We start from the raw sequence: 15483 nt of genomic DNA, 5'->3' as shown, positions 1-15483 counted from the left end.
ATATTTATATAGGGAAGGCTGGAGGGAGAAATGTATTATTCTATCAGCAATAGTGACTTGCCAAAATATAGTTTTCAATTAGACTTATAATTTTAGGTAGATACGTAGACAAAATATCTAATGACAATGATTATAATTTTAGATAGATAAGTATATAACAAAGCCCTAAATAAGAAAATAATTGTTATTCATTTGAGAAAAACTACCTCCTTCCTAAACTCTTGACTCCAGTAAAACTATGCCTCCGTGTTTCACTCAGTCATTTAACAAATATATATTGGTTAGCTACTCTGTGCTTAGCACTGTGCAAGGGGCAGGCATAGGAAGATAAGTAAGACATGCCCCTGGTCTAGTTCCCTTAAACTTATACCAAAAGGAAAATCTTTGCTGTTGAAGAATAATTTTTTAAAAAGTAATTGTCAAAAAAATCTGAATTTATGGAGTGCCTGGGTGGCTCAGTCGGTTGAGGGTTTGCCCTCGGCTCAGGTCATGATCCCAGGGTCCTGGGGTGGAGCCCTGCATTGGGCTTCCGGCTCAGCTGGGGAGTCTGCTTCTCCCTCCTCTCTCCCATCCCGCAAGCCCCCACGCCTCACCCCTGCTGCCAGCTCATACTCTCTTACTCACTCTCTCTCAAATAAATATGTAAAATCTTTTTTAAAAAATCTGAATTTCAGGACACGGTTTTGTGAGAACTGAATCATGAACAATACTGGACTCGTAAAAAAAAAAAAATCTGAATTTATCTTAATTTTATTTAATCAGTAGTTCGGTCCCCAATTTTACATTTTGGGAGGGGTTCTTGGGTGGCACAATCAGTCAACCATCCAACTCTTGGTTTTGGTTCCGGTCTAGATCTCAGGATCATGAGATCAAGCCCCGCCTTGACTCTGTGCTCAGCACGGAGTCTGCTTGAGGCTTTTTTTTCTCCCTCTTTCCTTCCCCACTCAGTCCTGCATGGGTGCGTTCTCTCTCTGTATCTCTAAAATAAATAAATAAAATATTTTTTAAAACAGTAAAAATAAATAAAAAGAAAAATATGTAGGAAAAACTTTAATAATAAACCCCTATTTTAATAACATCTTATTGTGTATTTCTAGCTTAAACACATCTATGTTATTATAACTACATACTTTATTTTATATTGTCTCTAAAAGGAGACAGTGAAGAAGACACGGTGATGTGCTTAACAGAGCTCAGACATCGACTGGTGAAATTATTCAATCTCATTGTTTAGCTACTGGAAAAGATTCACTAACCTGGTGTACCATTGCTTATATACTATTAAAGTTCCATCCAGTTCCTAGAATTGGGTTGATGTGTAAAGAGAGGGCACGGGCCTCCGTAAAAAGAGGAGGTGCTTTGGAATCGAATTCCAAATCCACTATTTACTGGTTGCATGACAGAAGCAAAAAAAATTTCTCTGAGCTTTCCTTTCAGCATCTCTAAAATGGGAATGTAGGTGATGCAGTTAGTGATGATGACTAAGATCATGATAGACCTGCAAGAATTGCATGGGAGGGGCGGCCTGGGTGGCTCAGTCATTCAGCATTGGACTTCGGCTCAGGTCATGATCCCAGAGTCCTGGGATGGAGCCCCGCATGGGGCTCCCTATTCCGTGGGAAGCCTGCTTCTCCCTCTCCCACTCCCCCAGCTCGGATGCCCTCTCTTGCAGTCTCTCTCTCTGTCAAATAAATAAAATCTGGGCGGGGGGGGGGAGAATTGCATGAGAAAATAGATATACCTAAAAAATAACATAAGTTATATGTTTTTAAAAAACTAAAGTATGTTGTAAATATTAGTTGTGACTATAATCAGTACAGTTTTTACTTCTCATTATTCACATAAGATTTATTCAGTTACCCGATCACCTAAACTAGAAAATGAGGAAAAGCAGTAACATATATTTTGAGATCATTGTATGAAATCTACTTTTTCATTTAATACAATCCTGGCATCTCAGGTCATGGGTTATAATTATCTACTCTCTTATGAAGACTATTTTTAGTTTACTCAAATACCAAACCACTCTGAATTTGTTGTTTTGTTCTGTTTTGTTTTGTTTTTCAACAGTGTTGGATGATAAAGTCTTCAAATTTAGGAATAATCATCCACTCACAAAAAATTTATTTGAATACATATATATATCAATTTTAACATTTTGGTTTATTTTATCTAGAAACACTTTTTTTACAGTCATTATTTACATAGATCATTATAATCATGGCTCTTTTATTTTTGAAAGAAAAATAAGAAAGCAACCTTGATTTTCCTTGTAATAGCAAAATTGGAAATAGGTGTAATACACTGTTTTCTGTGTTACCATATTGCTGCTTAAAAGAATAGATTTCACTTAACATTTTGTAGCACAGTTTTAGAACTTGATGCATATTAAATTTAATGTTCTATACCATATAGATTACTGAAAAAGTCATTCAGTCCTCATTCTTATTTAAGAATTCCAAGTGAATTCTTAATTCCCTGAATTATTTTAAGTAGGTACTACCTAAAACACATACTGATTTTTTTTTTCCTCTCCATCTCTGTAACATAATTCTTATTTCTTCCCTTATTCCCAGTTCAGAAGAATGGGGCAAATAATGTAGCTTCCACAATTATGTTAACCACATATGATTAAAACAGAAGTTTGAATTTAACTTTAGTTTGATCTGGAAAAATTGTGACAGATATAAAACTTCACAAACATAGTTTTTGTACTTAATTCCGTAATTCATTGCCTGGGTTTCTAATTAAATGTTCTCAGTACTCCATTTAAAGTACCCATTGCCTGCATTCCTCTTGATTAGTAGGAAAGAATCAATGAGAATTGATCCAATTTGTAGAACACAATTCTCATATTGATAGTAGTTTATATTCATTTGCTTTTCCCTAATCTTTTATTAATGGTCATCTTCAAAATGTCAATTAATGCCAAAACCCTGCACAGTGATAATGCAAATCTATAAGGAAACCAACTTGACACATTACAGTAGGGCAGAAGGAAGAAGCTATTATTTTTGATGTATCTTTACATTGCTGAATATATGGAAAGAAAGGATACAGATGAAAACTCCAGTGTTTTGACTGTGAATTTAAAACTCAACTTAAAAATTAAAGATAAATGAGTGAAATTGAATTTAAACAATAGGGCCTTCTCTTAGGCCTCTACATTTCTGCACTGTAACACTGGCTATCATAGCATGGTGAACAATTTAGAGAAATGGGGGGTTGAAAGGTAGTACAAATATGAGTATTGATGTCATTGCAATGAGGTCACCAATGAAAGTGAAGCATCAGCACATGACTTTCTGCTGCACATTGTAGAGAAAGCTTTAGACCACTCAGTCTTCATCTACCATCCTCTAAACTTCTTGGAATGTTTTTCGTAATAGAATGAGCAATTGTTAATAAATGAGCAATTATGCCATATTTGCTTTAATCTTCTCAATATACTTTTTCTGAACCATTTGAAAGTAAGTGAAAGATAATTCACCCATCAATTATTATACATGAGTATGCTAAGGAACGTATATTTTCTTTTTCGGTAGATTTTAAGTTGGGTCTTAAGTCTTGACAGAAATCAGAGCAAACGTTTTTAGCATGGATGCTTTATAGATGATGCTGTATATTGTATCACACGATTGGCCTTCCACTCTTCTTTCCCCACCGTTGGTGGATACTAAGCTTGATTACTAAGTTCAAGTGGGAACTGCTAGATCTACCCATTATAAAAGTATACTTTCCCCTTTGCAGTTAACAGATAATCTCTGGGGTGATACTTTGACCCTGTGAAGTGTGCTGTCCCCTACCATTTTTCACCTGATAGGTTTAGTACCCATCGATGATGATTGTCTGAATGAATATTTTATCAGAGGTTGCAATAAGGATTTTTCTAATTCAGTTTCCATTATAATTTGATATAGGTGTTGGAGACATCTCAATCAAAGTGGAGTTATACAGATTAACAAATTTCAAATTCACACTTAATTTACCATTAAATAAAAATTTATCACCTTTATTAAATGTTATATTTAAGGATAAAGTTTCCTAAAAGACATAATCTCCATTGTAAAGAAAGCTATTGATCCTTTCTTGGAAGCTATAGATCTTTATTCCTTTTTGTTATTGTTGTCACTTTTATTAAATCCGCAAAAGACTGCTACAAGGTGGCTGCCTCACACATAATATGTCTTCTATAAATAAAATATATATTATTACATGGTTATGCGTAATTTTATAAATATATAATATAACATCTTACATATTACAGGTTTAACTTTGGCATACAACCTACTCCAGAAAAAGATAAATAATAACAAAAATTAAAATAAATCATGTAGCAACATCTGTAACAAGAAGTTACAGGCAAGAGTTCAGTTTTAACCCCAAATACTGACGTCTCGCTGAATTGTAAAATATTAAAAATATAGTACAGAGATGACTTCCTTAATATAGATAGGGAATATAAGAAAGGAGAACGTTGAAAGAAAAGAGGATGCATTCGGTGTTTCACAAGAGAAGGTATGAGATTTCTTGGAACCCTCATGAAGTCAAATAAGCAGTGGACACAAGGTTTGGTCACTGGTAAAACATCCAATTAAGAAATGTGGAAGTTGGGGCACCTGGGTGGCTCAGTGGGTTAAAGCCTCTGCCTTCAGCTCAGGTCATGATCCCAGGGTCCTGGGATCAAGCCCCGCATCAGGCTCTTTGCTGATAAATAAATAAAATCTTTAAAAAAAAAAAAAAAAAGAAGTGTGGAAGTTCTATCATTTTATCAAAAAAAAAAAAAAAGGAATTTTAGTCATGAGCCACAATGAAGATCTCTACAGAGAGCATGGGGAGCAAAGAAAGGACAAAGTCTGGAGCCTTGTGAACCACAAATATGTAAGGAAGCATGGGAGGGAAACGGGCTTTCATAGATAAGATTTCAGTTCTTTTGGGCCCCACACATTAGAATTGGAATTAGAATCTAGAAAACAGCATTTTTTTAAAAATCTAACATAAAATAAAGGTCTTAATTGTCAAATTGGAATTGGTTGCGTTAAAAAGCTCTGAAGGCCAAATGACCCCTAAATTCAGAAGAACTTGTCTATCTGATGGAAGGTTGTAGTGAAGGTCCATCTGACATGTTTCCAACCCTGCATGTCTATGATGTTATGATTTAAGACTTCCTTTTATATTGAAAAAAAAATGCTTTCTATGCCTTTACAGATCCTGGGTACATAGGGAGTCCATTAACGTTGAAGTTAATTTATAAGAAGTTTTTTTGTATTTTCAAGTTGTTTCGGATTGAGAGCCAGTAACTTAAGTGAGATCTGCATTCTTGGTTGCCAGGTGTTTATTAATTCATTTATTATCTTAAAGGGGAAAAAACTGGGTAAGTCTGTAGGACGTTGCAGGTCCAGTGCAAGGGGATGGGTGTACCAATGTGAAGCAGATTACCTGACCCTTGGGAATTCAGTCTGATGGGGATGTCAGGCACGTAGAACCTGCCCCTCCCCCACCCCTTGGTGACAGTTCCTCTCTGGATGTGATGGCGTCTTTCATCAGTCGCAGCCACACCTACATCAATTCAAGTCTGGTTGGCCCTAAATTCAATCCTGGGGTACAAGAAGCCCTCCCTCCTTCAGACACTCCAAGCACTATGTAATCTCTTGTCTCATTGTGTTCTATTCCATGGCTCACATAATCAATACTCCTTAACAAAAAGTTTAAATAAGTATCTTAGGACCCTCTCTACATCCATCCTAAATCTCATGCTCAGTGAGTCAAGGGGTTATTTCCTGTTATAGTTATCTTTTGACTTGAAGGGAGAAGAAAAAAAATGAGTGCAGTTAGCCAAGATGGCATCTTTTGTTCCTAAGGTCTAGCATATTGTTAATTAAAAGCAGTGCTGGGTAGACGGAATGTGCTTTGTAGATAGGATAGGATCCATTGATTAATGCAAAGTCTATTCTTTCTTGAGCCTAAGAAGGGGTCAGGAGGGTGATGGGTGGGGACAGGAAAGTGAATTTTAAAAAACAGTCAGGATAAGTTAGACATGGGTGAGAAATTCTCCTTGAGACAGATCTAAGTATCTAGTTTGAAATGATATTGAACTTTCCTCGTCGCTGTTGTTTTTGTAGTATCCTCCTTTTCAGGGAACATCCAATAACCAAAGAATGCAAACGTCTTAGGATAGTGTGTTGTCAAACTGAGTTCACATTGTGGATGTGGAGAGATTTTTATTTTATATTTAGCAGAGTGATTGCCAATGTATGCATCTGCATTAAATAACACAGTCCCTCATAAATTAAAGGTAGTATTTCCTCTGAAAAGCTGCATTGGTAACTAAAAGTAATGGCTCTGAAAAATTAAGGTGACTCTAAACGCTTCATATCTTTTAACACAGTATTGTGGGTAAGCAGGGGAGGTCTCCTTAATAGCCTTTTTAAAAGCCTCAAAAACCAGAACCTTCTATTTATCTTCCTGTATCAGCCTCTTTTATTTGGTTAGTTTGCTTGAGCAAGGTTACTCAGTTTGCGGCAGAACATTGTGCTAACACTGGGGAAAAATACACACAAAAAAACGCCCGTTTCCCATTCACTCTTATTGATGTGACTTAAAACTGCCTTAAACAATTAATGCATACAAATAAGTTAACAGTCTTGGAGGGAGTGGGGGCCAGGGGTGTGTGTCACAAGTGGACCCTTTTCCTGCTCTCCCACTTCCAGACTTGATTTTACGGATAACTCTGACAACAGCCATCACTGGAAAAGCAAGGATGAATACAGCAAATAATGAGTATTTCCTTTTAGTCTGCACAGATCCGCACCTTTTTTTTTTTTTCCTTCATGTGAGCCACATCAGGTTTATTATATGACACAGGAGCTGGAGAGGAGAGGCAGGGAGAGAGAGTTAGGTAAAGAGGCTACATGCAAAAAAACAAAAAGTGGCTCACATTAGATTTTGCATCCGCTTTTAAAAACTTCTAAATCATCCCCGGAGAGCTGTGTGTACGACCGAATGTGTCAACCTAGCTAAAAAAAAACTAGCTGGGGCACAGAATTAATGACCCCCGTGATGTTTCTAGAGGGACATTACCTGCGTGTACTTGCTGCCTCGTTCATAAGTGACACACTTTTTTTCCTCGAGTGCACAGCTGGGCTCCCTCTCAGCGCAGACCGAGAAATTCTCTGCAGATGCTGTTCGAGGTGATAAAAAGCCTGCAGAACTCCGCGTGCATGACCTATGACTCTACGGTATTCGGTTTAGGAGGTACACGCTTGGCTTTTATTGTGTCTGTGCCTGCTTATCAGCTGCAAAGCTAGATACTCTGCTCCTGCTTCTCGAACACGCAGAGATTGGACCTACAGTGACGCAGCACTCGGGAAACTGGTCGCGGTGTCGCTGGGCTTGTGTGCATAATTTAGGCTGCAACTCAACTTCTGGATATTAGAACTTGAGTGCTTAGCCTCCGTTCTAAAACTCTACCTGGGAAAAGTCACACGCAGTGTGAAAAGCATAAAAAGCCTTCCTTTTGTTCCAGACAAACAAGGATAAGGGAAGGAAAATACTTCTCTGGACGGTTGTCATATAGACTCTCGAGCCAGTGGGGAGGTTTTAAAATATCCAACCCGAAGTATCCGAAGTGAAATGTTGTTTTCCTCACACCTTCATTGCAGCAAATTTAACTCCGTCCCTTAAGATGACGAATTGTTGCCTTCCGAAGGGTGTGAGGCTGCACGCTGCTTTCTTTACTGTTGCTCAGGAGAAGTATGACATTTTTATCATCCACCCCGTTATTTGACAAGACCCTATTTTTCCCCACGCCCCCCCTCCCCCCCACCCATATGAGGTACAGTCCCCTGAGTCTGTAATTGGCAGGAGATGAAGCGATGATGGGGAGTGATCACAGTCAATAGCTTTGATTAACAATAAGGTGGAAAATTAGCAATGCTAGCATTCAGCCACCCTGCCCTCTCCCTCCTCCATATGCTCCCTCAGTCCGTGCTGGCGGCCTCGCAGAGGGCAGTCAGAGCCCTCCACCAGCTTCAAGTGCAGCAAAGGTGCAGGCAGAGCCGAGAATTAGGGAAATTAAGGAGAAGCCGTAGAAACTGTCAGCCAGAATGCTGAGCCCTCCGTGCGGCTTACTGTGCTGCAGGAGGGGCAAAGAGGAAGTGTGCTGTGTGTTGTCCTTGTGTGTTTTTCTGTCACATGTGGATTTACTTGTGTCTGGACATGCTGTGATCGAAATGGCAACTACCTTTACTCCTGTGACCCCATCAGCAGCTCTGGTGTTGTTTCCGACAGACCCTGAAGACCTAGAGAGGGGGAACGACAACGGGACGCCAATCCCCACCTCTGATAACGATGACAATTCGCTGAGCTACACAGGTAGAGTGTTTTCTTTCCCGAATACTAACTGTCCATGCCTCCTACAACGCCTCCCTCTCCATCAGTCATCAACCACCTGTGTAAAATTATCTCCTCATTGCTGCTTCCCGCTAACAACCTCTACAACTTCTGGTCCTCATTTTCCAGACTTCATTCTTCAGCCGGGAGGTCATATGGCTAAAGTCAACTCTTTGGGGAAAAGAAATGTAACCTTAAGCGCTGCATGCTTTCTTGTTGTCTAGTTTTAATATGAAACAATGCTTCTCAGCCCGAAACTGGGATACGGCTCGCTTGTGTAGGCAGATCATGTAATAGTATCTTAGAGATTTAATAATTGACTCAATTGCTTTCTAAAGAAATAAGGCTACCTGCAAGTAATTGGGTTTCAAAATTATCTGTAGTTTTTGTCTGTTTGTTTTGGTTGCACTTGTAGTCTCGTGAACAACAGAAAGCAAACTCTTAACAGGAGTAATGCAATCATAATGACCAACTTAAGGTCTCGGGATTGTGTTTGCATGGACTTATTGTTTGTTACCTTATCTACGAGCCACGATTTAAGTAGATGCATGTGTACCCCAGCATGAGAGTAAAAATTAACTAATTGGATGTGCCGGAAATAATTCGTATTAGGAATGTCTAAGAATGATTGCCTTGCAAATATATAAATGTTTCATGCAGAATTTTAAGTGTAGTTCTACATATAATCATGGAAGTTATACATCTAACTGAGAGAATTTGACTGCGACTTCAGATAAAGGCAAAGAATATGTCACTTATAGCCCACTGACTCAGATAATGATGTAATAGAGGCCTTATGGTAATAGCAACTATTTAGTATGTTCTTTTCATTAGTTCTTATTAGCACAGTGCTCTGTAGACTGCTAGGTTGTGAGCTGTGGATCTGAGGCGGGGGTGGGGCGCGTGTGCGTGTATGTGTGTGTACGTGTTAAGGCAAATGGAGTTAAAGGTGATGGAGAAGTTCTGTATCATTACAATCTTACAGATGACTGTGTTAGGAAGAGACTCCTCCAACAGACACATTTCACATGGTAATAAGCTGCTACTTTAGAAGCAGCCTCGCTATTTTCCTGGAACTAATTTTCTCCCACATTAATCTCCCCCTTTACACAATTTCAGGTTTTAAACAGTTGGAATAAGGACCAAAATTAATAACGTCTTTAGAAACAATTTAATATTTATTTTACTTATGTCAGCCTTCTGGATAACTCACTCTCATTTCTCTCGTCTCTTCCACCTGAGAAGAGATAAAAGGACAAATCAGAGCCCATCGGGGGTGAGATGGTGAGGGAGCTGGTGTGATCCTTTTCCAGAAACTTAGCTAGCACAAGAGTTGTAAATGTCATTTCCTAATACCATAAATACCAAGGAAGTCCATCTGTCAGAAAGGAGGAAGGGGAGGTAGTGTTCTTTCTCATGGGTATCCTCGTTTGCCAGGGCATCCTACGTGTATTCCCTTGTGCTCACCCAGTCTAAACACCTGCATTGTTTACATACTCTAATAGGGTTTGCTCTTTGTCTTTTATGGATTCCCTGAAAATTATTTATCCCCAATGCATAAATCATGCTGGAGCGTTGAATTAAGAAAACTTAAATAACAACACATTTAAGACTAAGTGGAGCATTTAAAACACTTTTTATTTCTATTTATTTTTCTTCTTTAGGTTAATCAGTAATCAGATTTCTGCTATTAAACAGATCCGATGAATTATTATGAGGTAATGAACTCATAAAATTATCTTTATATTCTACAAGGGAACTAATTAAAGCAGCACATTAATGTGATGTGACTGGAAGACAATCTTCTGAATAATTTTGTTCCTGAGACTATAACTGTTTGTGAACTCTAGTAGCAAATGAAGCCATTCTGGATATTTTGTTTCAGTAAACTCTTGATTAGTCAAGAACCTTTTTTCTACTATATTAATTAAACATGCTATTTGTCTCTTTCACTTGCATGTTGACCATTTCTTTGCTCATTAAAACCTCCATTGGCAGTGATGAGAAAATTTAAATAGAAAAAAATGGGTTTTGTTATTTAGGAATAACAATTATAAAGATCTCAGTTAGCTCTGAGGTGAAAGGAATCATGCAAAGTATTACTTGAAACTACCAAGGGATTTGTTTTGTGTGCATATGTGCAGGTGTGTGTGTGTGTGTGTGTGTGTGTGTGTGTGTGTATGAATTCCCTTTACTCTGATCTCATGAAATTGAGTTGATAAAATCTTCATAGCAGAGGAAATTCAGTTCAGAAGGAAGTGAGATGATCTGTCTGCTCAGGAACATTTTTACATATTTAATGTAAATTGTTTATGGTATATCTGGAGTTTAGAAACTCTGGCTATAGCAGCAAGAATATTGTTAGAAATAAAAATATAAATATTAAGCAACATAGAGACTATACAAAGCGGTTGTCAAATAAATCACTGATATGAGTTAGTTGCAGGATAAATGTTTGTGAGAATTAATAAGTAAATGCATCAGGTATTATTTGAGGGGTCTGTATATTTTGCACATATCACAAAACAACTGTGAAAACTGGATGCACCAGACGTATATTTTGTAGTACATGTTGCTTCACTTCATTGAGCTGACAAGTGAGACTTTTCTCTCTTCCCCTAACACGCATGTATATGAAGAAGAAAAGCTTCCCAGAGGAATTTGTACAATTCCAGAAAACATTTTGGAGGGAACATGAAACAATCCCAAAAGGAAATCACCAGTTCACTAAACTTCATATTCATACCCCCCCCAATTCTCTTTTTTTTGACCACCATAGAGAGTATAATTTCCACTGCAAGCTAATTTGTCACTACATCTGCTCTACTACTCAAACCATTTGGGACCATTACTATCAAATTGGCCCATCAAAGTAGAACCCACGGATCTCGGATCATACATACAAATTAATATTTTTATTCATGATCTAGTCAATTAATTGTCATCTCTTATCAGTAGTACTTGCTGCTTAAACCATATGCCATACTGATCTAAATGGTGTAAGTATTCCTTTTCAATTCCTTGTCTCCTTACCATCATCAGTCACAATATTATAAAGCCAAGTAGGGTTTGAAAACATTTCAGTCTCTCTTTTACTAACCCATAAATGCAAAGCAATTTCTAAAGTGGCATGGTGATGTGTTATTAAAGTGGACTTGTGTGTTATTTAGACAAGTAGACCATTTCCTGTTTAACCAAGCATGTCATAAATATTGGGGATTATTTAACAGTTCACAATATATAGCCTTTGTTGCAAGAACAAGTAAGACAGGGTTTCAGAGCAGCACTTTGTGGGGTCAGATACACATCATTCCAAAGAGGCTGAATATGTAATCAATGATTTTTTTTTTTAAGGAGCTTGAAGAAAGTACATTATTTTTGATTTCTGAAAGTGCACATGGAATTTCACAAATAGGGGAAAAATTAAATAATATGTGTAATAATATTGAGATGTCTGATATATACATGTAATCCATGTAGATCTTTAGTTAGTGTCAAAAAATTTGAAGAGAATTTATTGATACATAAAATGTCAGGGAATAAGTGGGAGCTACTAACTTCTTAGTAGCATTCTTAATCTTTTAGAAAGCAGTAATTATTAGTTAGAAAAGAAATGAATTTTATCCATTTTTTTCTGAGTGCCAAAAAAGTCTAAATTTTATTTGTGAATGTTGAAAATATATCATTTGTCTCCACTTTAGATAATAAAAAAACATATCCTGTCTCCATACGTCTGTTTTAAGGATTACACTTCTACATTTACGGTAATATTATGGAAGCATAGCTAAATGCAAATTTAAAAATCCTAAAACTGAATAATCATCAGATTCATGGAGGTATCAATTTAAGTTAAAATCTAGCCATGGAAGGTCAGAAATTCCAGAGTTATCTCAAACAGGCATAATAGAGTTTTCTACCCCTTAATACTAACTCCAATTAAAGTTTGGTTATAATTCTGTTCAAAAGGAAACAAAATATATGCTCTCTTATTAGAAAAAATCTAGAACAAATTAGTGTGTTTGCCCATATACTCTTGAATAGCAACCCCCAAAACATATTTTGCCTCATGTTTTGAAATCTTGACAAGTAACTATGAACTGAGGGCAGCATTGATTCTTCTGAGACTCTACATTCTTAATTGCATAGTCTCACAATTAAGATCAAACAAAATTTCCATCATGGCATGTGCATTTTTTACAAATGTATGTATTGATACTAATAACCAGCCCTTATTATCACTTCATGTATACAGTGCAATTTTCTGAACACGTTACATGATAGTAACTCATTTAATCCTCATTACCATTCTCTTGGGAAGGGGTCGTTATTAAGAGCAACAGTGCCTAATGTCTGCCTCAGTATTCTAGAACATTTTAAATTTTTCTTGGGAGACATGGGTGGCTTAGTTAAGTGTCTGACTCTTGATTTCAGCTCAAGTCATGATCTCAGGGTGGTGGGATCAAGCGCCACATGGGGCTCCGTGCTCAGTGAGGATTCTTCTTGTCTCTTTCCCTCTGCTCTTCCCCCTCCCAAATAAATAAATAAAATCTTTAAAAAATAAATACAAATAAATGCATTTCTTAAAATAATAGATTAATAATAGATTTCTACTTGCTAGAGACACACACTGGGAATAATATATAATACCACATCAATTTAACCATCGAGTCAGTCTTAAGTAGTTAAGGAAAAAAGATACATGTTTTTTCCCCCCCAGAATTATAAAACCATCAAATTTGTGATTTTTTTTGAAGATTTTATTCGTTTATTTGTCAGAGAGAGAGTGAGAGAATGAGCGAACACTAACAGGGGGTGAGGGGCAGAGAGAGAGGGATAAGAAGTCTCCCGGCTGAGCAGGGAGCCTGATGTGGGACTGGATCCTTGCACACTGGAATCATGACCTGAGCCGAAGGCAGAGGCCCAACCGACTGAGTCACTCAGGCATTCCCCAAATTTGTGATTGTTTTGAGTGACCTTAATTATTAGGCAACTTTGCTAGTTCTCAAAAATGGGAAAGGAAGCAAATAAGACAGAAAAGATTGGGATCATGGGTTAAATTCCTGTATAATACTCCAAAGTCTTCTCCCTAAATTGAGAAAAAAAAGCTTTCATTTTCACAATTACTGACCATAGAGAGCAGATATGCCGACATTTGTCTTCCCAAAGCTTAAGGGACATGGGACATGGAAGGCCCAAGTAGACTTGAGCCTTAATGGGTGAGCCTGGTGGTGGGTATTAAGAAGGGCACGTATTGCGTGGAGCACTGGGTGTGGTGCATAAGCAATGAACCTTGGAACACTGAAACAATAAAATAAGATTTTCTTTTAAAGAAGAAAAGGGGGCGTCTGGGTGGCTCAGTGGGTTAAGCTGCTGCCTTTGGCTCAGGTCGTGATCTCAGGGTCCTGGGATCGAGTCCCACATCCGGCTCTCTGCTCAGCAGGGGGTCTTCCCTTCCTCTCTCTCTGTGATCTCTTCCCTTCCTCTCTCCTACTGTGATCTCTCTCTGTCAAATAAATAAATAAAATCTTTAAAAAAAAAAAAAAGATGGGGTGCCTGGGTGGCTCAGTGGATTGGGCCGCTGCCTTCGGCTCAGGTCATGATCTCAGGGTCCTGGGATCGAGTCCCGCATCGGGCTCTCTGCTCAGCGGGGAGCCTGCTTCCCTCTCTCTCTCTCTCTGGCTGCCTCTCTGTCTACTTGTGATTTCTCTCTGTCAAATAAATAAATCTTTAAAAAAAAAATTTTTTAAAAAATAAATAAATAAATAAAGAAGAAGAAAAGGAAGAAGAGGAGAAACAAACATAAAAAGTAAGCTGAACTTGAATGGCAATAGGATTCTATGAAAGAGCAGCCTAAAGCAGTTTATCTCAATTATTTTTTTTTTAACTTAAGGAAATTATGGAATGCCTGGGTGACTCAGTAGGTTGAGCATCCAACTCTTAGTTTCAGCTCAGGTCGTAATCTCTGGGAGGTGAGATGAAGTCCCACATAGGACTCCATACTCGGTGTGGAGTCTGCTTGAGATTCTCTCTCTCCTTCTCCCTCTGCCCTTCCTCCCCAATAATGTTCTTTCTCTAAATAAATAAATCCATCTTTTTTTTAAAAAAATTAAGCAAATTTTATGTTGTCCTTACATTGGTGACACTAATTCTAATTCTAGAATTTTTTCATGAACATTTTGGAAATTTAAGTCATTCCAAAAAGATGTTGACTAAGGTATGGACTGTTATATTTAGTATTTGATAATATTTTCAGTGTGGAAAACTTTGCAGTTAGATATTTTTATTTTCTATGGTATGAGAGGAGAGAAGACAATGTCTCAACTTATATAAAATGGAAAAGCTTTGATTTTTATAGGAAATGGCATTTCATTTTACATCAATTAAAAATTCAAGTAGAGAAATACTTTTTATGAATAGTTTTGATTTGAATCTTTGAAAGAATACTTTGATTTTTAAAATATATCCAAAGTGGCAAATTTTAAACATATAGAGATAAGTAAACACACTCAGAAAAATAAAGTAGGTTGACATTCTTTAAGTATGCTGATGTCCCAAAGACAGAACACCTGTAGATAATAAGGAATTCAGATTAAAAGTTTTTAAGAGAAATTTTAATAAAAATTTTTTAAAATCCTATGTCATTATAGCTACACAAAGCAAATACCTTATTATCTGGATAATTCAATAAGAATCTTTATTTAACCAGCAATTTATGCAAGACAATATTTTAGCTTAACTATTCTCCACAATGCTTACAGAGGCCTGGCTTTAGAAATGATTCCCTACTGGGACACCTGAGTGTCTCAGTCAGTTAAGTGTCTGCCTTAGGCTGAAGTCATGATCCCAGGGTCCTGGAATCTAGTCCTATGTCGGGCTCCTTGCCCAGTGGGGAAGCCTGCTTCTCTCACTGCCTGCTGCTCCCCCTGTTTGTGCTGTCTGTCTCTCTCCCTCTCTCTCTCTCTCTCTCTCTCTTTCTCTGATAAATAAACTTAAAAAGGAAAAAAAAAAAAAAGGAAGGAAGGAAGGAAGGAAGGAAAGATATGCCACAGGCCCAAAGCCTTCTCAATGGCACACATCAACGGCGTGACTCTC

The 15483-nt window shown here is 37.5% G+C and overlaps 1 protein-coding gene across 4 annotated transcripts in view; it reads left to right on the top strand.

Moving 5' to 3' along the window:
* Positions 1–15483, top strand: part of ROBO1 (roundabout guidance receptor 1) — a 1168989-nt gene that overhangs the window by 643649 nt on the left and 509857 nt on the right. For all 4 annotated transcript variants that reach the window (XM_004770828.3, XM_004770829.3, XM_004770834.3 and 1 more), the window contains exon 3: positions 8290–8373. In XM_004770828.3, coding sequence (XP_004770885.1) covers positions 8290–8373 — 84 coding nt within the window. The remainder of the gene's footprint in view (positions 1–8289; positions 8374–15483) is intronic.

This window comes from Mustela putorius, unplaced genomic scaffold (genome assembly GCF_011764305.1).
Source record: "Mustela putorius furo isolate JIRA1106 unplaced genomic scaffold, ASM1176430v1.1 tig00003834_pilon_pilon_pilon, whole genome shotgun sequence".
Classification (NCBI taxonomy): domain Eukaryota; kingdom Metazoa; phylum Chordata; class Mammalia; order Carnivora; family Mustelidae; genus Mustela; species Mustela putorius.
The sequence above is the reverse complement of the archived record's forward strand: the minus strand, read 5'-3'. Positions and strand labels throughout refer to the sequence as shown.